The sequence below is a fragment of the Miniopterus schreibersii genome (genome assembly GCF_964146895.1).
Source record: "Miniopterus schreibersii genome assembly, chromosome: 21".
NCBI classification, from domain to species: Eukaryota; Metazoa; Chordata; class Mammalia; order Chiroptera; family Miniopteridae; genus Miniopterus; species Miniopterus schreibersii.
In genome coordinates, this window is record NC_138123.1 from 10,818,275 (window position 1) to 10,845,949 (window position 27,675).

At 41.5% G+C, this 27,675-nt stretch overlaps 1 protein-coding gene across 5 annotated transcripts in view; it reads left to right on the forward strand.

Annotated features, from left to right (window-relative positions):
* The window catches only part of RGS7 (regulator of G protein signaling 7), a 241,075-nt gene that overhangs the window by 202,760 nt on the left and 10,640 nt on the right, over window positions 1-27,675 (forward strand). For all 5 annotated transcript variants that reach the window (XM_081123838.1, XM_081123840.1, XM_081123842.1 and 2 more), the window contains 7 exons: window positions 14,170-14,244; window positions 17,729-17,827; window positions 19,001-19,062; window positions 20,029-20,139; window positions 21,262-21,387; window positions 22,649-22,835; window positions 25,605-25,694. In XM_081123838.1, the coding sequence (XP_080979964.1) occupies window positions 14,170-14,244; window positions 17,729-17,827; window positions 19,001-19,062; window positions 20,029-20,139; window positions 21,262-21,387; window positions 22,649-22,835; window positions 25,605-25,694 (750 nt within the window). The remainder of the gene's footprint in view (window positions 1-14,169; window positions 14,245-17,728; window positions 17,828-19,000; window positions 19,063-20,028; window positions 20,140-21,261; window positions 21,388-22,648; window positions 22,836-25,604; window positions 25,695-27,675) is intronic.

A 27,675-nucleotide genomic window follows, 5' to 3' on the forward strand; every position in this document is an offset into this window, starting at 1 on the left:
ATCATAAATATAATACAATTTTTGCTATAATTATTTTATGTTGATAACATGTTTAATTATCTTGAGAGAAAAAAAATTTCTAAAAATATCTGTATTCCACCACAGTAATTTCTGATAAGACTATTCTTTAATTGTAACATGGATACATTTTCCAAGGCAAATGATATTTTCTTCAAGAGAAAATACATTTAGTTGTTTTTTTTTTGGAGAAAACCAGGTCTAGAAACCTCTTAAAACAAGCAAGTAGCTATGTTATTTTATTTATTCCTACGATGTCCTACATTTTATCTCTTCATTTTAAAATAGTTTAAAATGTGCTAGAAAAGATCTATGTGATAATGTGGTTACCCTCAGCCACCTTCAATAATGCTTCATATTTCATCACACTCACGGGGGGTAATTACAGACAATAATAGTACTTGTAGTCGTGACCTAAAATTGGTCTTTTCCTTCACCCAATCTGGAGTTTCTGAAAAGTGGTATTTAAAGCAACAAAAAGCCCCCAGGGATTCCTGAGACCGAATGGTTGTTTATGTGCCTTGGGGACAGGAAAGATGAGTTTATATTTTTATATTGATGACTTCCCTTTGTCTCGGCTGGTTCTTTAGTTTCTTTTGAAGCCGAGGGAGGAGATGAGGTCCGCCTGCATCCTTGGTCCCTGCAGCGGCCTCCCCACAGAGCAGAGGCGACGTTTGGGGACCCAGCACCTCTGCTTCCCCATGTTGGGAAGGACAGTGAGGGCTACGTAGTGACAGGTCCCAGAGCACTCACAGTCCTTAGCACTTGATGTCAATTAGCTGGCCCAGTCCTCACCACAAACCTAAGCAGTACTGTTACCTCCTGTTTACAGAGACAAAGGACCTCGGGCCCAGGACACTCAGGTTGCACGTGGGAGATGCCCAGATTAAAACGACTAACTCCCAGGGGGATGTAGGCCTTTCGAGGGAAAGGAAATGATTTTTAGGAACGATGAATGGGCCTTTAGAAGAATAAATGGGAGATACGATGTTTTTTGACCAAGTTTGTTTAGATGTGCTGACTTCTAGTCTCTTCTCCCGTGATAAGAGTCAATCTTCTCTGGTTGATGAAGCTCCCGGGGAGGGAACTGATGACAATTAAGTTTCTTTTGGAACATCTGTTGTTAGATAAAGGAGTCTGGAGAAGCTCTTTTTAAGTGCTTGCAGCTTAAAAAAGTCACTAGGCAAGAGCAACATATTTTGGAGTAGCTCTGTTAGGTTGGTGTTAATTTTACCCCATTTCACAGATAAAGCGGCTGAAGGACAGAGAGACTGAGTTTTGCTCGGTTTTCATCTAGGACAAATTGTCCTTCACGGGGAGCCAGGAATGAACCCCGGGCTTCTGAATGGCCACACAGTGGTCTCCTCTAACTCACCTGCCACTCACAGCCGGGGCCTGAAGTTAACGAGACAGTGCATGAAGCGAAGCAGTTAGGATGAGAGATTAGGGCTCAAAATAAACCAAGGAACAGAAGGGTATAACTTGTTTATTGACATCGACTCAAAGGCAAAGGAGAAGTCTTTTAAAGATGTGCACATCGAGAAAGAGAAAACAAAGGGCATTATCATTGGAAGCAGAGAGGCCCAGCACAGGGAGGAAATAGGATGAGATAACATGGGTGACAAGTCGGGGGACAAAGGCATCACCCAGGCTGAGATGTCACCTGCCCAAGACGCTTTGACTCTACTGTGTCTTAATGTCTGGTAAGGCTCGTGCCGCCAAGCCCCCTCCACTTCTCACTTATTGCTCTTTATTTTAGTTTTTCCCCAGTTATTTTCAACGTGAACTTTGGAACCAATTGTCTAGCATCCGAGAAAGATACTTTTTGGCATTTTAAATAAATTTGTTAAATTTATATAAAACTTGGGGGAATTGACTTCTTTAGGAAGTTGAGTCATCCTATCCGTTGGTTCATGTCTCTCAGGAGCATCTTAAATTTTCCTCATGCAGCTTTTACAAATTTCTTGTTAGGTTTCTTCTTTAAAAAAAAAAAAATCTTGTAATAAATGGCTTTTTCTTTTCTCTTGTATCTTTTAAAAACTGTGTACGTGATTAAGAAAGGGGACATGAAGGACTAATTCCTAAACTAAAGAATGCTTCCCCCCATCCATATTAGCCATTTAGGCAAGTTATTAAAATTTTCTCAACTTTATTTTCCAGATTTTTAAAACAGAGCTAATGATCCCTCTGTCAATATTGAGCAAAACAACATTTTAGAGGTGACTATGAAATCAGCTTATGTAAATGATTCTTATTCCTGGGAATGAGATGACAGGTCTGACGTAGGAACTGTCCCCTAGAAGAAGGCAGAGACCAGGCCTCACTCCCCCCTGACTCTATTCAGCCCAGTGCCAGGCACATAGTGGACACTTGATGGATATACTTTGAATTCATGAGTGACAGTAATGCCTGCTGTCCCTCTTCCCTGCATACAAATTTTTTTTTTTTGAGGGCACTAAACACAGTGGCTTAGTTTTAAAAGCACACGGGGTGTCCTGTCACAGGACTCTGACATTTGAGCCGACCAAGGCATCATCGGTGACCCCACTGGAGTGAGAGAACTTTGTCAGCTCTCACGAAGCTCATTAATTCCTGGCGTTGGCCCTGCGCTCCAGGTACCTAGCTGTTCAAGCTGTGCCTCTGTTCAGATGTTCATCATTCAGCTGAAACCCGGGTGAAACTCTTGCCGCGTGAGTCCTCTCTGCAAAATATGAAAGAACAGTGATACATGTGGATTAATATCAATGACAAGAGGACCATTGATTAGAACCTTGATTGCAGTTTCTAGTTGCAAAAGCTTTTTACATTCATCCAGTCAGTTCTGTACAGAGACCTGTAGGGTGGGCAGTGGTTGTCCTTAACTTATGAACAGGAGAAAGCAGGGCTCTGAGGAGTTGACTATCATATAGCTAAGAGTGAAATTCTTACTTTTGACTTAAAACCTGGCATTTCCTCCGCATCCCCATGCTATCTCTATTACACAGAATGCACTCTTTCTTTGTCAGTTTATAATGCACATCTGGATATTTTTTTTGCATCCCGGCTGGATTTGTGCACATCAAATATTTTTCTATTATTTTGAATTAGGGAAATTATTACGTAGGGTTGGGGAACTTTTTCTTTTTTTCCTTCTTGGGTCTTTGGCTGATCTAATAATTAAATTGACATAAGGAGGTTAACCAGGAAAAAGAAAACCAATTTTGTACATACGGGAGCCCCATAAAACTATGAGAACTCTTCAGCGGTTGGGTAATTGGGGCTTGTATACCATTCTGAGCTAAGGAAAAGGGGAGAAGGGGTCTGGGGAATGTCTAGGAAGCTGAGAAGAGCACATGTTTGGTAAAGAAATACTTGCCATGACATGCATATAAGTCTTCTGCATATAAAAAGGTTTTGGTAATAGATTTCTTCCTGGTACAGATGCCTGACCTAAGTTTTTTAGGCACTTAAGAGGGAGGTAAAAAGCTCTTCCTGAGTCTGCCAGGCTCCGATTGCCTTCAGCTCTAAATAATCTACGTGCTCATTTCACTGAGCAATGAATTGCACTTTTCATTTGTTGGATGGTCTGCAGTGCCTTGCGCATCTGCTTGATCTCTGAGGCAAGCAAAAGATAGTAAGTGTCCACTGTCGCAGCATCTTGAGAGGTGGCTTACTAGTATCAGCCATGCTTGGCTGCTGGGAAGGAGCCTCGGTGTAGAAAGTGCTGTGTAAGTACAACAGGTGTAAAGTCTAGAAATCCTCAGGTCTGCTTCTGGACTTGAACCAGCAGGTATAGTAGCCCATAGATGGAGGGAGGGTGCCTTTAATTTGATAAGGCATGTTAATCTGCATGCACAATTTTATGTGCTCATTTGGAACTTATTGACCAGAAAAATAGAATCGACTAGGTATTCTCTCACCACAAAAGATCTATTCAGGACAAAAGGAAAAGATTTCAGCCCACTTGTAGCCACGTGCTGCAGACTGAACCAGAGGGAGATAGAGGAGAGGAATTTGTTCAGGGGAAGACGAAATTAGGGTGAAGGAGGCTGTTACAACCTTGGAGCTCTGTTGTAGACAAAGAGTCCTTCCTATAGGACTCTCCCGATGACATGGAGTTTGAGAACTCCTTCCACAGGCCCTCCCAAATCATTAAGTCTAGGTTAAGGTCTCACTCATAGATTGTATTAAACTTAAACAGTAGCAGAACTTTAATATATTTCCTAATACCTTCCTTGAGAGGTCTCAGTGCTATTCCTGTTGTCAGTTTTGTGGCATCCATGAGAAACAGTTGGGGTCGAAGTCAATAGGAACCATTCAGTTTTGTGTCTCTGTCTTTAACGGACACGCCGGCCCATGCTCATGGTGCTTCCTTCTCTATCAACAGTCCAGGACCCTGTTTCATATCCCTTCAGCTGTTTTACCAAATCCAAAATGTGTTCATCCAAATTTAAACCTTCCTTTTGTGTTATGAAGAAAGGACAGCATTTCTGTCTATCATCCCGATCTGTCCTTTGGATTGAAAATATTTTGATCGTATGGCCATCATGAGCCTCGGTGACTGAAATTGTTCTTTCCCTGGTCACATCTTTTATCTTCTGTCTGTTCTTTTTCTCTTTGAATAGATTTGGAGATGCAGTGTTCTATTATTATGTAATATCTGGTGCTATTTATGTAAGCCAAGAGTAGACTGGGAATAAAGACTGCTTTTCCTATTATTAAGTGGGTGCTTCTGTAGCCTATGGGTTGGCAGCTTTTTGAAAAGATGCACTCAGATTTCTGTTCTGTTTTTCTGATATAGTGAGGATGTGGGTAGCGGTTGGGTGGTGCTGGGAGGGAGGCCCTGAGGGCCAACAGCCAACTCTCAGGGAGGTGGGTGGAGAGAATATTGCTCCCAAGTACTGACCAGATCTTCTGTCTCCCCCAGGGACCGGGGGAGGTGTCGGGAGGGAAGTAAGTCCGAGCTCTGGTGTGCTACTGAGAAGGCAATACCTCGGACCACTCCTACTATAGCTAAAGTAAAGTTCTAGTTGCAAACTGTTAACAGTGGAACAATCTGAAACAAGAGTCTATGGAGTCCTTTGGACCATTTTTGCAATTTTTTCTATAGGTTTGAAATCATATCAAAGTAAAAACATGTACCATACACACACACATCTGAGCAAAGAAAAATGGGTTCAATCTGCCAGTATCCTCACAGGACTAGCAAGAACTAAGATTTCATAAGGAGCAGTTATTATTTGGGATTTTTTTTTCTCTTCACTTGCTCTTCCCCAGATGCACAAATTATGTTTTTTCTTAAAAAGAAAGAAAGAAGAAAGAAAGAAAGAAAGAAAGAAAGAAAGAAAGAAAGAAAGAAAGAAAGAAAGAAAGAAAGAAAGAAAAGAAACCCTGTGTTCCCTTATTTGCTTCAAATGAACTTCCTCTTTCTTGAGACAAATAATTAAATTAAAATTTAAAGCAATCTAAATTAATAAGAAAAAAAATAAATCTTCCCTCAAACCCCAGAAAGTTCTAAAACATTTCTCCCCCTCTCTGCTGGTTCCCTCTCAACAATTATCTGTTTACCTCCTCGCTATGAAAAATTGGATTTTCCCAAACAATTTGCATTTCCCCATCAGAAACTCCAACACAGTGAGGCCGCAGTGATGTGAGCAAGGCAAAGAGGTAGCCAGTGGGGCCGGAAAGTAGACAGAGGCTGCATGCATAGCACCTCGAGGACCACGGCAAAGGCCTTGCCTTCATCCTAAGTGTAATGACAAGTGTCTAGAGGTTTGAAGAGCTGAGTGATGATACGGCCTTAGTTTTAAAAGATCACTCTGGGCCCTGCCATGCAGAGAATATCTTGGGGGTACTGTGGGCAAAGCGAGAGAGGAATGATGAAGACAAATCAGAAGGCTGCTCCAGTGGTCAAGTGAAAGACCATAGCAGCTGGGGCCAGGGTGGTTGCAGTGAGGGGGGAGAGAAGCAGATAAATTTGGGGTTTTGAGGTTAAAGTTCATAAGAATTGCTGATCAATCAACTGTAGGAAGTGAAAGAAAGAAAAAAGTCAACAGTGACTCCTAGGCCTTGGTTGACTATCTTGATGGGTGGTGATGGCATTTGCTGTGAAAGGAGTAATTTCTCTGTTCTGGGACATACTGCCTTGGACTGCGGCCCAGCCACTCCCTTTGGTTGGCTTTCTTCCCACCCCTCAGAACACAGAATGCATTTCCAGCCCCCATTCTTTATGTCATTCCCTGTCTTAGAACTCCTCATACATGGTCCACGTCATCTATCTGTTCCACTTAATTAGCTTGGATAATACTTATGCCCTGATAAGTTTTCCGAAAGACATAATGAGAATTTTTCTCCATGTCATTTGTCACAGTTTTTATTCTTTCTGCCTCACATATTCAAAAATCTAATTCTATTGAAAAGTCGACCAAGAAGTAAACTCCAAAGGTCTAAACCAAAGTTAAGTGTCAAAACTCCCACACTCTAACGCCTGTGCTTTGGTTGGTCCATTGGCTCAAGTGTGAGACACTGTGTTAAAGTAGGACTTGTCTGGCTTCCTGACCGCTGTCAGACCCAGGCGACAAATTAGGAGACGATGGAGTAGTGCTAGAGGCAAGGACATGGAGAGCAGCAGAAAAGTGACAGCTAATTGGAAGAAGGCACAGGCACTCTAAAAATGGCCTAAAATAACATAAAAGCTCAAAAATAACATTAAGAGTGAGGACCATCCGGCCTCACGGACGTTGCTGTCTTAAGAGAGGCAAAAATAAGCACAGTTCCCAATAATGACCTTGAATCAACTAGAAGAGGTTGCATTGCTTGGAAATAATTGTGTAAGAATGCAGGGGTGTTTTTCCACATGGTGAAAATCTAATTTTGGCTCCTAGTGAGAAATACGTAATCTAGAAAGTAACTGTATGTGAGCCCTCTTTTCTGACACCACTAGATATGTAAAGTACTTACCTGTTTCTCCTTTTGGAAATCAAGTTTCATGCAACGGAGCATGTCTTTGAAATGCATCTTCCTTATAGAGGTCTTGCTAAGCTGAGCTGTGTGTTACAGGCAGCCTTTCCTTGTGTGTCTGGCCTCTTTTCCATTTGGGAACATATGACTTAGAGCCTCCGGCATCCTTTGTAATTCCAGGCTATTGAATTCAGGGCTGCTGTTGCAATTCAAAGATAATTCTAATATGTAGTGATTTACATGAGCTTATTTGTCATACTTAGCTGTCCCACTGTTACCCATTATAGCAATTATTACAAGCCTTGTGAACTTACCGTGTGTTATGTCTACTATTAGGAATTTTATTTGATTCTGTTCACCTTACAACATACCATTAAAGTACTAGTACTAAAACAATAGTAATATCTACAGATTTCAAAATTGTTTTCACCAATTCAGTAAGTGACCCTTTACTGCTTTTTGCCTCTAAATTTTTACCCTGGGGAAATTGTCATTGCCGTCAGAGAGCTGGCCTAGGTGTCATTCCTTCACTCATACATCTAACAAACACCTTACATTTGGAGGCATTTGATGGTAACTAAGCCCGTGGACCAGGAATCCCAAAATTCTGTATTGCTACTCACATTCCCGTGCAGGAGATTTCAGAGGAACGACAACATGTGAGTCAGAATGCCACTCAGCTGGCAGCTATGACAGTGCTGGATGCCAACCCAGGCATCCTGGTTCAGGCAAATCGAAGTGTGTGTGTTAAACCCAGGAATGGTCTTTTTTCTCCCAACTCCAAAACCTTCGCACACCCTCAAGTTACAAGCAGCATTTTGTAAGGAAAAGAAACTCATAGAGAAGGAAGGAGGTCGGTCACGCCTGTGACTGGCAGGCCACGTGTACACCTGCCTCAGGCCCCTGTCTCTTCCTCAAAGGTCTCATATTATACCCGAGGTAAGTATGACAACTCAGCCTCGACCAAGTGATTTTTTTTCAATCCCAAGCAATTCTAGCTGAGAGTATTTTCAGTATGTTAAGGGTGAGCGTGAAACCTGAGCAGCGTCAGCGACCGCACAGAGGCCATAGGCGAACGTGCTCATTAGAGGCCTCCCAGTGGCTTGTTGAGAAACTGGGACAGTCTGCGCTCTGCCCCTGTGACAGCCGCCAGTCGTTAAGAGAGAATGTCATGGCCGGATGAGCCGACGGTTCCTCGATGTGAGTAGACGTGATGTGATTTCCACCAGAGCCGATTAGGAGAACGCGGTGGGGCTCGCTGAAGAATTTGGGGAAGGGTAACAGGGGCTCCGGGGAACGGGAGGCTGCTCCCCCGAGCTCTGGGCAGTGGACCCTCAGAAGTCAATGCCGCACGTTCAGTGATGTGTCCCGCATTGCCACCGAGGATGCGGCAGGCTGGGCCAGGGACAGATTGTCGTACAGGCGTTTATGTTGGAAATGTTCTGAGTCACGAATCTTGAAAGAGACCGGGCACGGCGCTGCATTCCAGTTGGAGGATTCAGCAAATACTAAAGTTGTATCTATTTCCCAGGCTTCCTCATGTCACCGGTTTAGTACCTGATCCGTTTTCCTACTTTTGGGCCCTCAATGTTTACACTGGGGAAATCTTCATCGCCATCAGGGAGCTGGTCTAGGTTTCATCCCTTCATTCCGACGTTCAGCAAATGCCTTAAGAGTTCAAGTAAAAAATTTTAAGGCGTTTGATAGTAAATAAACCCATGGACCAGGAGTCCCAAAATTCTGTGTTTGCCAATAACCAGGCGTTGTCACTGACTCTTCTCCTTCCTGGATTGTGCCTTTGGTGTGGTACCCAAAAAGCCATCGCAAATCGAAAGGTCACCTAGGTTTTCTCCTATGTTATCTTCTAAGAGTTTTATCATTTAGCATGTTACATTTAGTTCTATGATGCATTTTAAGTTAATTTTTGTGAAGCATAGAGTAAGTTTTTAAAAAGATACGTTGTGCCAAGTCACTTTCCTGTTTAAAACTTCCCGATGACTTCGACTTATGTTTAGAATGAAACCAACGTCCTGACTGTGGTCCACAGGCTCTACCTAATCTCTCTCCACATGTCCCCTCCGCTGGGGAGCCTTCCCTATGCCTTCAGAACTCATTCACAGCCTGCACGGGAGCGGGACTGCACAATCAAGGGTGTGTAGCCGGCAGGAAAGATTGGGTAGGAGTCAAATGACTAAATATTATAGAGGAAAGTGGATGGGAGGAGTTGCAGGGTCTGTGTGTAGCCTTTTGTCAGTGGCTGGCTCAGCAGGGCTTGCAAGGCTCAGAGGCTAAACCAATCAACAGGTGCCCAAGAACAGAAAGCTGGAACTGGATCTTGAAAAAAATCCCGAGGTTGAACACCTTAAAACCTATCATCACTCTATACAAGGGTAAGGAATCTTTTTTTTTCAATATATATTTTTATTGATTTAAGAGAGAGGAAGGGAGAGAGAGAGAGAGAAATATCAATGATGAGAGTCATTGATCGGCTGCCTCCTGCACACCCCCTGCTGGGGATCAAGTCAGCAGCCCGGGCCTGTGCCCTGCCCGGGAATCGAACCTCGATCTCCTGGATCCTAGGTCAATGCTCAGCTGCTGAGCCACACCTAGCTGGGCAGGAATCATTTTAATTGAGGTAGACTACATTGCAAGGTGAACTTCGAGAACATGTACTGTTACCAAAGGAGAAATCTTCTGCAGTAATTTAGTTGTACTTGAACCAATAATTATGTACGTTCCAAACCTTAATTTCCCAGGATCGTGTCATTTAAAAATATTTCCAGGATACCCGTGTACCTTCCCGTCAGCTCTGTTTGCCACCTCATTCTTAAATCTCCGCTCGTTGGTCATTTAGGACATCGGTTTGCTCGGTCACACCTCAGCGACGGTGACTGATTTTAGAGAGACTTGCTCTGCATTAGCGGCCCTTAGCCCTGCTCTTCTGAAGAGCCCTTGTTATCCCAAGTTACCCGAACACATGTGCCTTCTGCTTCAGTGAATACAGACAGACATATATGCCACGGGAGGAATTGGGCGGTATTTACATTCCTTTAAATAAAACATCAGTAATAAACCGAAAATCCCAGCGTCTTGCAAACTCATTAAGACGCGTGGACACCATGGCAGTAAGCGTTCTCAGTAACATGCACCTCTTGCTGTTTCAGGAGTGGATTCCAAGGCATTAAGTTCTACTTTTTAATAAACAGTATTATAGTAATGTTCTGACACAGCTTAATTCTGTTGCAGATAAATTCACCTTTAAATCACTAGAAATAACTTGTGATTCTTTTCTAGGCCAATGTAAATACCACTTTATTATTATTTAAATCCCATACTATGTACTTAGTATTATATCTAGCAAATAGTACCTGTTTGAACATTTTTATTAAGTACCTTCTTGGTAATGGTGATGTCATTTATATTTTATAGGGAAGATGAGTTTAGCAGAGCAAAAAAACATAATGTATGTATAACATTTCATGTGGAGCTGGTGCCAGCTATTGGCACATAAGTATATATGCTTCAAAAAGATAACTGCCTTTTTAAATAACAACATGATCTTATTGAGATCAAAATTGCTTAAAAACAAAATTTTTACAAATATGTATCTGCTGTGTTGGTGAGAACCCACAGAATGTGCCTGACAACGGATGTATGAGATGGTCTGTTGTCCTGTAATGCCCCGTGCCAACTTCTGTCCAGTCCTACACTCTCACATTGTGAAGATTTGCATGTCTGTCATCGTTATTTTTATTTTATTTTATTTTGTTTGTTTAAAATATTACAGATGTCCCTTTTTCTCCCCATTGACCCATCTCACCCCCTCCCCAGTCTGTCTCCACACCATTGTCCATGTCCTTGGGTTGTGCATATCTGCTGTCGTTGTTATTAAGTTAGGAGATCATTGAGGTATAGCTCATGATTTCATTTCTTTATCTCACCAGCTATCACAAAATCTAACAATTAAATGAAGAAATAAATATTTCTTGAATAAATAAAGAACATAAAAAAAAATATTGCCATATTTCATTCACCACAGTGCCTGATTTTTCAAAAGCAGTTATTTCGTGGGTTATCAAAACTAGGTCATGACCTTAATTATTCAAAAATATGGGAGACAGGTTTGGGCATCTAAGCCTTCTAACCTTCAGGAGTCCCCTATTTAAGTTATATATCAGTGATCTATTGAACCATGAGCTGTTGCAAGAGGCTCTTCAGAAGTGAAAGGAAGCTGGAGGGCCCCTGAGATATGCATTCCAGGCCCAGCTTATTATTTTAATGGTGTAGCCATTAGCAACACATTTTGAGCTGGCAGAATTTATTTGCCTGGGATGGGAGCAGAGCTATGGAACATTATCTCAGTGTTCAGTCTCTAATAGTGTTTACTTTTAGAAGCAACGCTTTCTTATTAATTTGCTCATTAAAGATGTTAATAATTGGTTCAAATGGAATCTTAGATGCCTGCTAATGGCTCATTCATTAAATGGGCATAATCTTGAACTTTGAGGTTGAAAATTCTAATTTCCTTTACGGCTGCTCTCAGATCGGCCCATATAAGAGGGAAACATTTTCTTTCCACGTCTTGCCTTCAGTGGTTGACACGATTTCTGGGGCCATTTGTCAGTGATTCCCACCTGGTATGAAGTAAGATTGATGTAGAATTACAGCTTATTCTGGAGGAGCTTTCAAGTTCAATTAGTTCATACTCCTCAGATGTATAAAGAAAATTCATTTCCTATCTTTGCTATAATTGCTCTGTTTTCCTCAGGAACCCATGTAAAGGATAGGTTTCACCGTGTGTGCTCTGCGCGATTCAATTGGGTAAATCATGGGTTAGATAACTGAGTCACTTCAGATGAATGATCACACTTTCAGATTTCTTCCCACTTTGCCTGGTGCTATGCAAGGTTGTTTTGGGATCGGAGTTTGGGGTATAAAGGTTTTGCTTTTATGTGACCTCGTGCAGTGGGGGATAAGGGCCGAGCATCCACTAGGTTGCTTCTGGCTCCTTGCTGATTTCTGCTTGGGACAGGCTGGCACAGTCTGTCCCCAGGGCTGCTATCACGGTGGGGTAGGGGGCACTGTCTCATCACCTGGCACTTAATGCCAGAGCGTGTGTTCCAGATATTTGCTCCCAGCATAAAATCCTTGTACACTGTGGCCTTTGTCCAAATCTCAGGCTCCCATCCACCCACTGCTCTTCTCAGAAACTCTGTGCCCCATGCGACAGGGGCATGCCACAAACGCTGCATCCCTCGCCTGCTGCATAGGAGCCTTGGGCACAGTGGTCTCAGGACCCTCCTCTTGCCAACACCTGCCCGACTGGAAGGATTTGTGTTGGACGTGATGGCCTGTGGCCTTCCTCTAGGACAAGGTGTATTGGACCGGCCTTCTCACACCCACATTCACAGGCTCCCTCTTACTTGTCTGGGCCTTTCTATCACTCTCTCCACTCACCTTGAGGTTTCTCCCTCGGGGGGAAAAATGGGACACCTGTTGATCTCTACACCTTACTTTTATTTCTCCTTTCTCCAGGTCGTGGAAGGATGGCCTTCCCTTCCCTGTATATCACACCCTCATTATTCCCACCCCTGAACAGCTAGAAGAAAATCTCTCTGCCCTGCCCTGCCGTGCTTGGCTCTGGGGGAACTGATGAGAGAGCTGAAGGACCCCCAGTGCCTCCCCTCCCGTCATGGACTCAGACTTAGGGGTGGGAGGCCCCAAGGGCGTGGAAGTCGGATAGGAAATGAAAACAGGGCGCTCTCATCTTTTCACAACATTATCTCCGTCACATCTAGATCAATGCCTGTGAATCCTGGCTGGATATTAAAATCACTGGAGGTCTTTTACAGAATACTAACGCTAGACCACCACCGAAAAATTAAATCAGAACATCGGCCATCGATCACGCTGGGGCTGGGGGAGCAGCAGCAAACTGCTTGGTGTCGATTAGTAAACACGTCCCACTCGGGTGGGTGCTCTTTCCCCTCCACTGCCAAGCGCCCCGTTGTGCCAAACCAACCAAATGTACAATTTATTAATGCTTTAGTGCAGTGTGTGTGTGTAGCATGTATATTTTACATGTAATTTATATAGAAAGCACATCAAGAAGAAATGGTTTTCTTGTGTACTTCGTTCCTTATGATATTACTTGTGAATTGTTTAAGGGAGTCCCTTGCTTGCCAGTGATGGTGAAGACAGCCCATTTCTCGAATCACACCAGTGCTGCCTTCCTGCCCTCCCCCCAACACCATTGCCACTCCACAGAAGTCTCTTTCCACATTCACACTTCCTCTGGAGTCCCTTTCATGGGTATTTTACGTTCAGTGATCTTGTAGTCTGGAGGGGGAATCTAACAGAGACCTGCAATGTATTACTTTTTACTGGTACCAGAGATCCCTACGTCCTGCACCCAAACTTGAAAGGAAAGGAAACACAATCCATGTGTTCCTTCTGCTTGCTGGGACCTCCTAGGTATAGGATCCCATCTCCTTCTGTCTCTCGATTCATAGTCTCTCTCCCGCTCCTTCCCCTCTCCTCCCCTCCAACTATCCCTCCAACACCCCCCGCTACTTAAGTGGGCTCACCCGGCCCAGGGAAAGGAGACGATGGGAAAAGAGGAATTGGGGAGCCCTGGGGAGAAGCGGCGTCCATTGATTACCCATTTCTTTGTTCATCCGCATGTGAGCCGCGGCCTCCTCTGCACATCTGTCTGTGGAAAACAAATATTCCCAGGCACCCGATTCCATGAATCATCGCTAAAAATATATACTCTGGGACTTGAGCCGGCTCCACGGATTGCAGGTTTCCCACTTGGGAAGCAAGCCACCTTCTAGAGCAGGGTCTCTTCCTATGGAGAGGGTGCACTGAGCGAGGCTGTGTGCAGGGGTCACCCTGTTTGGTCTCTGGACTCCCTTGTTCTCAATCTGTACGGTTTGCAACTAACATCAACACACTTACACATGCGAAGCCCATGCATTTCTCTGTCCTGGGGTCCACTGAGGGCGGCATCTGAAGGTCATGCATGGAGTAAGAGTGTAAGAGATTCTGTCAGCAGCCACTGCTGACAGAGGTGGCTGCGGTCATTTGGAAAGAGCTGCCGTCAGTGACTGTCATCACGGCCTTCCCCCGGGTTCCAGAGGGCACGTCGTTAATGCGTGGTCAGACTTCACAGTGGAAGACTCCTTTGTCTGTCTTTTTTTCCATTTCCAGCCTGGATGTGTAAATACCACGGAAGTGGACATTAAGAAGTCTTCCCGCATGAGAAACCCCCACAAAACACGCAAGGTAAGACCCCCATTTGTTGTGCTGATCGTAGAGACGTTAATCGGGAAGATCTCTGCCCCCACCTCGAAGAGCATCTTCGAGTATCTCCTCTGCTTTCTGTTTGCTTGGCTAGAAGAAAATCTTGGCCCTCAAGGCCACTCTCCTTTCAGTCCCTCTCTCCTGAGGAACTTGCCCCATCCTACGGCCTTCAGGTGTCAGTGACAGGACAGGCCCGGGGATGCTGAGGACCCCCGTCTCCATCAGAGAGAAGAGTCATCAGCAACGAAAGTCATCTCTTTCAGAGTCCAGGGGACAAGGCGATGTAGATGGAGACTGTGAAAAAGCGATACTCATGAGAGAAGGGCATTTTTATGTTTTTAAAATATGTTTCTATTGATTTTAGAGAGAGGAAGTGAGGGGGAGAGAGAGAGAAACATTGATCGGCTGCCTCCTGCACACCCCCTACTGGGCACCGAGCCTGCATGTGCCCTGACCCCGAATGGAGCCATCAAACTGGTGGCCTCTTGGTGCACAGGACGACCCCCAACCAACTGAGCCACACTGGCCGGGGCAAGAGAAGGGCATTTTTGGAGAAAAGTCTGAGGGAAAAGGGGACATTGTAAAGATTCTTAACTGCAGATATTGAAGGAGGACCCCTTTGATTTTGTGACACAGCCATAAGCTAGTGACTGAATGGTATCTGTTATGTGAGAAAATACTCAAAAAACAAAACAAAGCTTTCCAGTATTTAATGACATTTTAAATAATCTTTTGAAAACACATAGCAGTAGTACCTATGTATATTTTAAAGTAACATACACACATAGAAGGCGTTTTTATGCATTCCATAAACAACGCTTGATGCACATAAGATTTTCTGGCCTGCGACAGTCACTCTGAGGACATGTCCAAGGCCGGCATCGCTAGATTAAAGCATTCCACGGAGTTCAAGACCTTCTTTTCTGTGGCTTTTTCCTTATGCAGCGATCGCATTTTCCAGGGTACGTGTCCCTGAAGTAGACGCACAACATTTTTTTCGCAGTTTTATTTCTTGTTGTATTTTTCCCATCTCTAGATGCATATACACCATGTTCAAAGGCCCCAGTATGGCTCAAGTACCTTTTCTTTTCTTCTGAGGCAGCCGACCTTGATCTTGGGATAAAGAAGCCACAGGGGAAGTGCCAGAAAAACCATTCAGATGCAGCTCAAAAGCCTTTGTCCCAGGGACTCTGTGAGAGACAGAGGCGAAGCCAGGCCAAAGCGCCCCTGGGTGCCCTCCCTCTTGTGCCAGGCCCTGCTCGGGTCCTTTCATCCCCGGCTCACAGCACATCCTGAGTGCTCCGGGGACTGACTTTATGGGACAAGATTCAAAATGTAATCAGCTCTTCAAAAAGCGCATTAAGCCACCTCTCGCTACTTTCTGAATTTTGAAGTGTTACCCTTTGTAATATCCTACTTTGTGCCAAGTTTCCCCAGCAGACACCAACTGAGATGTGCTCTGATTCAGAAGAGGAAGTGAATGGATTGATGAGCTAGAACCTAAAGATAATAAAGCCACCATTTACACTCTTTTTAACACAATACTCAATATTGATACTTTACCAGTGCTTCACATAGCATCAATTTTAAATTTTATTTTTCAATTACAGTTGACATTCAATAGCATTTTACGTTAGTTCCAGGAGTACAGCGTAGTGGTTAGACAGTCATATACTTTACAAAGTGATCCCCCCGATATTTCCAGGACCCACCTGGCACCGTACATATTACAATATTATTGACTATATTCCCTGTGCTGTACTCTACACCCCAGTGACTTTGAAAGCTTGAAGAAAAGCAATAATTGGCAGCGTTGCTCTTTCCATACCATCAGCCCTTGTTGAATGCTGGAGAAACACGAGGCCTAGCAAGGTCAAGTGTGCAGAGATGGAATCCTTGAGCAGCACCTGTCTTGGTTGCAGTCTCATTTCCCGTGACTGCCTCGCGGTAGAAATACAGCTCCTGACTGCAGAGCTGCATGGCACTAAAACCTCCAGAGCAAATCTGAAGTCTTCAAGAATCCTACAGCAGTTGCACGCATGCCTTTGTTTTTAAATCTTAACCAAAAAACACAATCAAAACTGTTAGCTATCTTGTTTAATAAGCATTTTTTCTTACATGAACTGCCAGTTCCTTTTAAAGAATCCACAGTAATTAAACCAAGGTAAACAGAAGTGGAAGTGCAAGACTTAGACTCCTTTCAATTCTCCTTATCAAAAGTTAACGTGACACAACTGAAAAACACAGCAAACATCGAAAAGTATAATTATCGTATACTCGGTGATCTTTCATTTGCCTAAGTTTAGAAAATCAACCTCAAGTGTTATGTCAGTATTCAGAAGGTCGTTTTATTTGATCATGTTCAAATGCAACTAGTAACAGTTCACGGAGGCCTTCTCTGTTTCGTCAATGGAAATGAAGCTTCCTTGTACGCCAGGCCCTACGCTCCTTATGGTTTTCTTTCCTAAAGCGTATCACATTTTTAATCATACACTTATTTGTGTGACTATTTGTGTAACACGTTTCACTTCCACTAGATCCTGGGTTCCAATGGAAGAGGAAGCATATTCATCTTTGTTTGCTTCTGTGTCCCTAATGCTTGACACTAAATCCACCATAGAGTAAATGTTCAATAGATGTTGAATGAATGAGTGAATAGAAAAAGTTCAATTCATTCAATTCAGTCCTGTTTATAATTAATTCACAGTATATGTGCTACTCCCTGGGTGAAAATGGGTGCCCAGTGGCAGGAATTGAGTTCCAGGAGGCTGGGGTTGAGAGAGGGGAGATCAAAGGACCTACCAAAGATAGTGTGAATTGGACGATTCAGATTGGTTAGACCTGAGTCAAATCTATTAAAGAAGAGCTCAGAGCAAGACAATGGAGACACATGGGAAACGAAACAAGTCCTGAGGGTCATTGTGTAGAGCCAAGAGGTTAATGTTAAAAAGAGAGAGGGTTCAAGTTGAAGAGAGGTCAGAAACAAAACACATCTGAGTTTAGAGATACTGGTAAGGTTGGTGATGGTTCTGAAAATTGGCTTATTTAAAGCATCTCGGTCAACGCTCTTCTGGTTTCAGGAGTTTCTTTTTAGACCTGCCTGGAAACTTTCATTCCCTGGGTGGGGCTCACATACTTCTCATCTGTCTTCATCTTTCATCCCTCCTCAAAGAAAAAGCGCTCTGAGCCCATCCCCAGATGGGCTCACACTTACCATGTTTTCTCCATATAATCAATTATTCTGTCAAAGTTAATGATCCAGCCACATCTTTTTTCAGAGCTGTGCTTCCATTTCACATCCATATGATATTTATGATAGCAGTGTCTTGTGAATTTTGATAAGAAGCTTAATCAGATATGTCTCAAAGTTACCTTACTGAATATATAACACAAAATTACCTTTTAGAGACTCTCCGACTACACATGCTATTTTGTCCTAACATCTTTCTTTCTTCATTTAATATAGTCTGTCTACGGTTTACAAAATGATATTAGAAGTCACAGTCCTACCCACACACCCACACCAGAAACTAAACCTCCAACAGAAGATGAATTACAACAACAGGTGGGTGAACCTATTAAATGACCTGTGAGTGGTCCACAGAGTAGCACCTATGAAAACCAGATGGTGAATGTTAACAAGCAGGCATTTTAAAAGGTTGCTTGTATGGTTAACTGTTTCATATAGAAGATTTTCAGTTAAAAAGTAATGAAATTGTCTAATTATATGTAGTCAAAACTCTCCAGTATTTAACTTCCCAAGTCCTTTTTTCCCTATCCCAATTTTTTAAAAAATTCTTATTGTTGAAAGTATTACAAGTGTCCCATTTTTTCCCCCAATTGACCCTCTGCACCTCGCTCCCACCCCCTCCCCAGGCCTTCACCCCATTATTGACCGTGTCCATGGGTTATGCATATATGCATATAACTTCTTTGATTCATCTCTTCCCACCCTCCACCCCCTTCCCTCTTCCTTCTGAAATATGATTGTCTGTTGCCTGCGTCAGTGTCTCTGGATCTGTTTAGTTCGTCAGATTCTTTTGTTCATTAGCTTCTTCTTAAAGAAGACCCATCAACATTTCCTGTAGTGCTGGTCTAGATAAGAGGTTGGCTACATTGTCATGTTTCCCGTATCCAATCATGTGACATGATCTTCACAAACAAGTGCTTATTGTAGTTTCTGCAGTTCTGATCTCTCTATCTATAAGCCTCTAGAAGTTTCCACACTGGTGTACAGTCATAGTATATATCACTTATTGTTTTACCAGTGGATCAATAGTTTTGTCTCCAAGTCATATTGCAAAGCAAACACCAGTGTCTCCCATCAAATATTTATTAATCTCTTAGTTGGTTCAGTTATGGGGCTTTTTCTCTTTTTGATAATTTTTTTCTTATATTTTATTGTAATATGATTTATCAAGAGTATAACACATTTTTCTAGTATACTTATAATCATCATGAAGGAAAAGTAATTCAGAGAATTTTAAATGGAAGTTTTCCATGTGTGATTATGTCCATGTGAATGTTTGCCTGAACTGTTGATAAATATTGGTTATATTTACTTTGAAGCAGATTTTAATTTTTAACTCTTTCAGAGCTCTCTCATTTGATTTTTTTTTACAGACTTTGGAATTTAGAACATATTCTTGTTTGGAATTGCCCAGTTTATCAGAAACTAGAGCTGAAAATTGTGAGAATGTCACTACTTATATAACTATTTCTTTAACTCTCTTTTCAGATAAACTATTGGCAAATACAGTTAGATAGACATCGGTTAAAAATGTCAAAAGTTGCTGATAGGTAAGTATTTCAAGATGTCCATATACATTTAAAAATTTTATATGACAGTGAAATATGATAAAAATGATTTTAAAAAAACTATTAGAAAGGGAGCTAAATAATTGGAACCCTGTAATAAATGTTATTTGCTCTTCCTTTTTTAACAGAAAACTTTCAAGAACTGTTTTATTGCAGTTTAAATTAACTACAGAATGATCATTATTGTCTTACATCTCTAGAAGTCCAATCCTTGTGCAACCAGAATCAGATACAGAAGAGAATTCCAAGGGGTTGAATCTTTCCCCTCCTGCTGGGAGCAATGACCCTTTCAACTTACGAAGTTGGGCTTTCTATACATTCATATTAACATTCGCACTGAGTTATTACATAACTTCAAATTTGAATTAAACTCAGATTTTAAATATTTTCCATTCCTTATTCAAATCTGTTCTTAGTGGCACCCATGTTCTTCACTTTGGGACATTGTCAAATCGTACCTCTTCAATTTTTTTCCTCTCCTCTCTTTTTTTGTTTTTAAATACAGATTTTAAAAAAATTTATTTTGGTTAACGATTCCCCTTTTACCTAATTTCTATAAATACTTTTAACAAAAATCCCTTCTTAACTTCTTTTCCAAGTTGACTAAAATCAATTCAGCTTGTGGGTGAACTGGTCAACCAAGGATTGGCAGTGACGCTTAGCAATGGCCTTCACACCTTCACCTCTTCTGTTTTGCTTCATTGTAATGGCGGGATCCTGACTCACACGGCTTAGGCATGGGGAGAGAGGGACTCCTTAGCCACATCTGCCTTCCAAGAAGCACAATAAGTTGATGCTTATAAGTTACTGAAATGCAAAAACTGCCGTTGGGTTTCATTCTACAAGCAAGGGTTCCTTGGCCAGATATTTCTTCTAGTGTCCCTTACTTTGGGCTGGTTGTAACCCCACCAGACAACTAAGGAAGATGAATATGTTTCTTCTCTCTAGTCTGCTAAGCTACACGGAACAGTATTTAGACTATGACCCATTTTTTGTGCCACCTGACCCTTCTAACCCATGGCTGTCTGATGATACCACTTTCTGGGAACTTGAAGCAAGGTGAGTGACATTTTCTCTTCCCTCAGAATATTTCACTTATGTCAGGGCTTGGGTTAAATAGGAAGAATCCTATAGCTGAGTAACTGTAAAGGTAATTTTACTCTATGTCTGCATTAGCCGATGCTATAAAATTCTTATTTAAAGGTAATGGGTTCTGAACCTCAGATATTTGAATTTGGATTAATATTTGCATTTCCAGAAGACTGGCACGAAATAGAGGTATAAAGGCTTTAAGATAGACTAGTTAGAGTTGGGATCTTCAGTTCTTTAAATTGAACTTATTGTTTTAGCTTCCTTAAAAGTCCATGTAGATACAGAGGTCCATGAATTCAAGTGAAATGAATGCTAAATCCATACTTACTTAAGCCCAATATCAGTATGCCTTTATACATTCCATTTTAAAACAAAATGACCTTACCATACACACTCTAAGAGAAACTGACAGGAGACTGACTTCTTAAGAAAACCAAAGCATGATTTAGGACTCCCTGGTTTCTTTTATAAGCTAGGGAAGAATTATATGATCAATCTTGACAGTGATAAAAACATCATTGCATATCACTTTATAGAATGTGAGTTCTCACGTTCTGTAGCACCTCTCTAGATTGGAGTTATGGACCTTCTCTTTGTCTTACATCCATCCAGTGGATTTTAAATGCTTGAGAAGTACAGAACTCCTCACCTGTAAGCTCTAGGTTTTATACATGAGGAAGCTAGAACCCCAAAATGTTGTTATTCCACCAGGATTAAGTCACACATTTAATTGACAGCGGAGTCATAAACTAGAACTTAGGCCTTCTGGTTCCCAATGCATTTTCTCCCAGGACAGCATACCATCATGACACTGCATTGGGGAGTGGCCAAGAAATTGGGCTGTAGGGTCAGAATGTCTGCAGTTTACCCCTGATTACCTGTCTGACGTTGGCAAGTTGTAACCCTCTTTGGGCCATGATTTTATAGCTCACTACAATTTCATGCAGAGTCATCAATCTGAGATTTTTTTCCCCCCTGAAAGTTAAAGACAGGAATGTCAAGACATAAATGATTCGGAGGGAAATGTTATAGTAGAAAATAAGGCTTGTAATGGAAGGAATGTGTTTGGTTTTGTTTTCTCTCCCGTAGCAAAGAACCAAGCCAGCAGAGGGTAAAACGGTGGGGGTTTGGCATGGATGAAGCATTGAAAGACCCAGTTGGGCGAGAACAGTTTCTTAAATTTCTAGAGTCAGAATTCAGCTCTGAAAACTTAAGGTAAGACATGTTTTCTAGACCTTACACTAAGAGCCAGAGATGCCTACCTGTGATGTGTCTGGTTATGTAGAACTTAAAGGGTCAGTTACTCTCCCACCACCATGGCGATGACATGAACTCATTGAATTTCTGCCACTTGATGGAAGAGGGAAAAAGTAACTAAGGTGAAGTCTGTCCAGCACTATTAGTTCCTCATGGTGGTTCATTTTTACACTCTCTCTTGATCTTTTACAATATACATTTTGTCCATAAAGGAGTGCTTGGCAAAGTGGAAAATGACCAATAATATTTCTGTTAAATTACATTAAATTAAAATTGCAGTTAAATTAAAATATCAACTATTTATCAATATTGGCCTTTGCATATTGTTTCTCAAGTAAGGTCTAGAAAAAGAGGTTGGGTGCTTATATCAATAACTTGAGACAGCCTAGCCGGTGTGGCTCAGCGGTTTAGCATTGACCTGTGAGCCAGGAGGTAATGGTTCGATTCCTGGTCAGGGCACATGCTTGGGTTGTAGGCTCAGTTACCAGTAGGGGGCGTGCAGGAGGCAGCTGATCAATGACTCTCTCATCATTGATGTTTCTCTCTCTCCCCCTCTCCTTTCCTCTCTCTGAAATCAATAAAAACATATTTAAAATCATAATAACACTTGAGACAAAACTCTGGGGGTGACTCATTTTCTTTGCACATTAAATGCAGCGCCAGGGCAGTTGAGAGCAGCACTGCCTTAAGCTGTTAGTGAGAGAGATCTACACACTCTCCCATCTGTTGTAAACATCATCCTCAGATATTTTGAAACTCTTCTAACTTGAAAGACACCTGGAAATTAAATTTTTAAATGTGAGACACCGGAAAAGATTGTAATAGCTCTGTTTAAGTTCGCTGAAGTGAGTGATAACTTTCCTCTACATGGAACTGTCTTTCCATGAGCTCTTCCATTATTCTTTTGAAACATGACACCCTCATCTCCTTGCCCATGACACATGCCATCCTGTGCAGCTCATTTACTGAAAGGTCTCAGCAGTCATTTATTTTCGTAGGAACTAAGCGGTGCCAGGCATTGTCACATTCTTTGGGGGGGATTTAACAGATACCAATAACAGAACATTCAGGAGTATGTAGAACTTTGACAGATGTCCCATGGATTAAGCCTGATGGAGGAAGCCCTCAGAGAAAGTGAGTTCATTGTTACTCATGGTTGTGAGTTGTCTGATCCACTCAGTTTTAAAGAATTTTTAGATCGGTGTCACATTCTGCACAGGTTCTGGCTGGCCGTGGAGGACCTGAAGAAGAGGCCTATTAGAGAAGTCCCCTCCCGAGTTCAGGAAATATGGCAAGAGTTTCTGGCCCCAGGAGCCCCCAGTGCCATTAACCTGGATTCTAAGAGCTACGACAAAACCACCCAGAACGTGAAGGAGCCGGGACGGTACACGTTTGAAGACGCTCAGGTGGGTACAGGGCGGGCCTCACATCACACATGTGCTCCCGAGGAGCTGAGATACTTTTGTTTTATTTTTATTATAATGGGCGGCAGTGTCTAACAGTCCAGTTTAGATAATTGTATGTAAAATAACTAACTGATCTAGAAGACAATAGAGATGCTCTAGAGTCACCTAAAAGCCTGGGACTGCTTTGTAAATTTGTATGGTTTTTATGTGAAAATTTGCTTGTATGTGAATATTTGTATGTGAATATCTGAAATATTTGAAAACTTTTACTTCGTTGTCCCCTATGTCACCCATTATGTGAGCAAACATTTATCCAAAGTGGCCCAACCTCAGGAACACATTGAAAATCTTCAAGGTGTCTTCCAGTATGGAAACTCTTAAGATTCTGATATTCCGAAATTATCCACTATTACAAATAGTCAGAGCTAAACTAAATTAGCTCAGAGGTGTGTCAGACTCAAACCAGTGTTGCCACCGATGACACAATGAATTACTAGATTTAGGCACGTGTTAATTTTCCAAGTTAATTTTTTAGCCTGCAAAAAGAAATAAAAGGAAATTGATATTAAGACATTAAGATAGTAACTTTCTAAGACAAATTTTCAGCGTTTTTTCCTCAAACTGGACATAATTTATCCCTTAAGAACAACTTGAATTTCCACTTTCTCTAAAAAATGTTATGCTCAAGAAGAAAAATAAACTTGTCATGAGAGGATATTATTTCCTAATGATGTGTTGAAATTGGCTTTTAAATTAGAACATGCATACTTGATAATCTCTTAAACCTATTTTAGAAAAGAATAGTAACTCTAGAAAGTATATTGTATTTTAAATAACAATGTTACTAAATAAAATAAAATAATAAAATAAATAAAAATAGAAGATGAAGACTGAGATACACAGATGTCCTTCCTTAATTTTACTCAGTTGAAAGTACATTTATCCTTGGCTTTGGTTTAAGAAAACAAGCCCCTGCGTAGGAAACTAACGCAGGTTGAAACAGCTAAATGAACTCCCTCCCACTCTCCCTCCCTGTGCTATAGTCTCCTATGTGGAAACAATTCCATTCTACGGAGACACACGACAACTAGCAGGATAAAAACTCTGGCCTTGCTTATGTCTCTGCTTATTTATTTTTATTTCAGCTCAAGATAAAATTTCAAACATTTTTCTAGAGCCAACAGCGTGTCCACTGTTGGAATGGCCTTCCTGACATATTAAAAGGAACATTTATCTGTGTCATTTGAAGATATCTTGCCTAATAGGCCTTAAATAACATGAAAAGGCATCGTTTTTCTATAGAAAGCGTTACCACCAGGCCCCAGGCTTCTCTTTCAATTAAGCTCAGATGTTTAACTCCAGTTTTTTATGGGTTTTTGTAACCCTGTCTTCAAAAATATAATAGACGTTGTCTGTCACTGTTTGAGAAGAGACGCAGTGCAATGGTTCAGAAAGCAGATTCCAGAACCTAACGCCTGAGCTCTGCACTGAGCTCTGCTCTGTCACCTTTTGCAAGTACTTCATTTCTCCAAACCTCAGTTTCTTCATATTTAAATTTTTAAATTAAAAATAATAATAAATTTGTAATATTGGGGGAAAAATGGGTATGGTAATGGTTTCCCAACCTTGTGGAGGTTCTTCGAGGATTGAATGAACGAACAGAGGCAAGCGCTTTGAAGTGTACTTGGCCTCTGCTCAAGTGCATTTGGGCACTTGCTCTGCACAGCCCCAGGCTCCGCAGAACATTCCTCATCCCTCCAATGCCCTGCACTCGGAGAGGAGCCTTGGGCTTCACAGGGAGGCTTAGTCCTGAATGTTCTGAAGTGGATTCAGACTAACTCCAAATCATGGCTGTGTGTCTGAGACTGGGGAAACCGAGTGATTTCAAAAATTATATCTTTTCTCCAAATAAGAAGAGACTGGACGTGCAGATACTCTCCAAGGGTTCAAAACTCTGCCTCTCACTGCCGTTTCGTTAGACTAGAAAGACCAAGGGGTACTTACACTCACTGAGCTGCAATCGGCCAGGGCACAATCTCCCTAAATTGGGCCAATAACACTGAATTGGATGAATACATCTTTTTCTTTGCTTTCTTTGTCTACCAATGTTCACCGTCAAAATAGAACACTGCAAACGGATCAGGATTTAATGATTAAATATTTACCTAATTTGTCACTGAATGAGTAGAAGAAAGCATCCAAATGGGGAGATATAACCATTAAACATCACAAAATTTATGTTGTGACTTGTGCTCTGGCCCAAAGCGGATGTGAGTGACGATGATGGTGCATATGATTTGCACTAAAGAGAAGTGATTCACCGGGGCATTCTGCACCCTCCAAATCCATACGATGTCGCAGGTATCCAGGATGGTTACTCAACCCTCACTTCACGTCATTCACTTTGGACCTGGAGTAATTTTAAGAGCTAGCAGATTGATTTATATTCTCGAATAATCTATATAAATCAACAACTCGATTTGGAATCACTTTATGACATTCTGTTAACTAAAATCCATTTTTTAAAGGACTGGCTGCGATTTGCAGTCTTTGCAGCTCCTCAACCGGTTTTAAGATTGATTTGTGAATAAAATACGTAATTTGAGGATCCACATGTTCTGTAAACAGAAGGTATTCTCATCAGCAGCATTATCATTATTTCCAGCTGCTTCCAGATTTGTTTCGGAACAATCTGTTGTATTTTTATCACTGTGTTTGATCTTCCCGGAGAAATAATAAAGAAGCACCCTGACTGTTATTTCTTTCTAGGAGCACATTTACAAATTGATGAAAAGTGATTCATACCCACGTTTTATAAGATCCAGTGCCTATCAGGAGCTTCTACAGGCAAAGAAAAAGGTATTGGTTCTTCGTGACCTTTTTCAGTCTGGTTCTCAATTATCTTTATTTGCAGTAGTTACCGCCACTGGGCCCAGGGTATTGGACAAATGGTAAGTGAACACACCCCAAGACCCTTCCCCAAACCTCTGCATTTTAAAAGAGCCACTTCAGCTCTTTCTTACTCTGTCGATTGCTTTTTTGTTTGTTTCTGTAGATGGTCTTTCTTTCCACAAAGTTTCTTTGAAGCTGTTCTCACGTTTCATGCTTGTCTTCTCAATGCCCAGTTCGAGGAAATCAAAAACGACAATAAAAGAAGTAAAAGAACAGGGTCCTTAGGCAAATTGTCTTTGTTCCGTAAGCTAGAATGTATGTTTTTAGCCACATACCCCATAACTAAAGATATTCTTTTTTTTTTTTTTTAAGTGATAGCTGTCAGAATGTAGTAATGTTTGCTTCTGAATATTTTTCACTTGGTATTTAGCCTGAATCCCTTGGTGTCCCCACAGTGACTTTTACACACCTAATACGGTGGCCGAGTGCCCTTAGGAAGAGTCGCAAGAGACTTCATTTGAATTAATGTTTACAGTCAGTCTTACTGTCCTTAGCACCCTATGTCATCCATGTAAGATAATAGGATGTGGGAAACCTGGAAATAAACATCAACATCACTCATTATTTCCTAATATTGAAAGAGTTCATAGCTTCTTAAAATTCTGAGATGAAATTGTAATTTTGTGTAATTCATGATCATCATTTAGGCTAATGGGATTTTTCAAAGTATCCTGTAGTCAGACTGTCCAGTACAGCAACCACCAGCCGCATGAGGTTGTTTAAATTTAAATTCAAATTAATTAAGATCATGTAAAATTCTAACCAGATAGTAAGTACTCAGTGATCACAGCTAAAGGCTTCTGAAATGTGGGACAGCAGAGTATGAAATGTCCATCCTTTAAGAAATTTCTATTGGATAGAAATGCTTTAAAAATCAATACTGTTATCAACAGCAATCTGGTCCTGATAGAAAATTATTAGGAATGCCTCTAGATTTTCAAATATTAAGACTTTGCAAATGTCAGCATAAAAATTTCACATATCTACTTCATTTTAGCGTACTTCAATTTTGCTTGAAATCACTCCATTTTGTTTGCACAAGAAGAGACTGAGTGTTTAAAATAAAATCATTAAAAAAAGAGGCTTTCCTTGGCAGCTCTCCCACCTTCCTGGTCCCTGTGACTTAAGATATGATTTGGTATTTTATCATTTCATCTTCTTGTCTTTTTCTGCTCTGTTTTCCTTGCTTTTTTTTTTTATGCTCCCTGTTTCCCTTTGCCCTACCCTACCCTGCATGTGTAAGTCGGAACACTCAATGGGTCGCAGAACATCTCTTGAGAAATTTGCACAGAATGTGGTAAGTCTTATTTTTGGAGGAATTACAGATCATTAAGTCCCATTAATCAATTTCTTTGATTTCTGACCCCATCGCCCAGCCAGCGTATTGCCTTTATTCAAATTCAGAACTTTGTTTCTACTAATCCTTCGGTCTCAGACCTTTCCAGAGTAGCTAAAGATGTCATACATGACAAACTACATGTATCAAACTAAGGTTTGGAAAGAAGTATATATTATAATCTATAAAATAAAGAAATAATTGTTTTTTAAATGTTTTTATTGATTTAGAGAGAGGAAGGGTGAGGGAGAGAGAGATGATTTAGAGAGAGGAAGGGTGAGGGAGAGAGAGATAGAAACATCAATAATCAAAGAGTCTTCCATAGGCTGCCTCTTGCTCGCCCCCTACTGGGCATGGAGCCCACAGCTCGGGCATGTGCCTTGACCGGGAATCGAACCGTGACCTCCTGGTTCATAGGTCAACCATCAACCACTGATCCACGCTGGCAGGGCGGAAACAATTTATTTTATATTTTTATTTTTATTCACTAGATTCCTTTCTGTGTTTCTATGCTCTTTCCCTTGGTTCTTCCTAAGAACAGCGAGGGGGCTG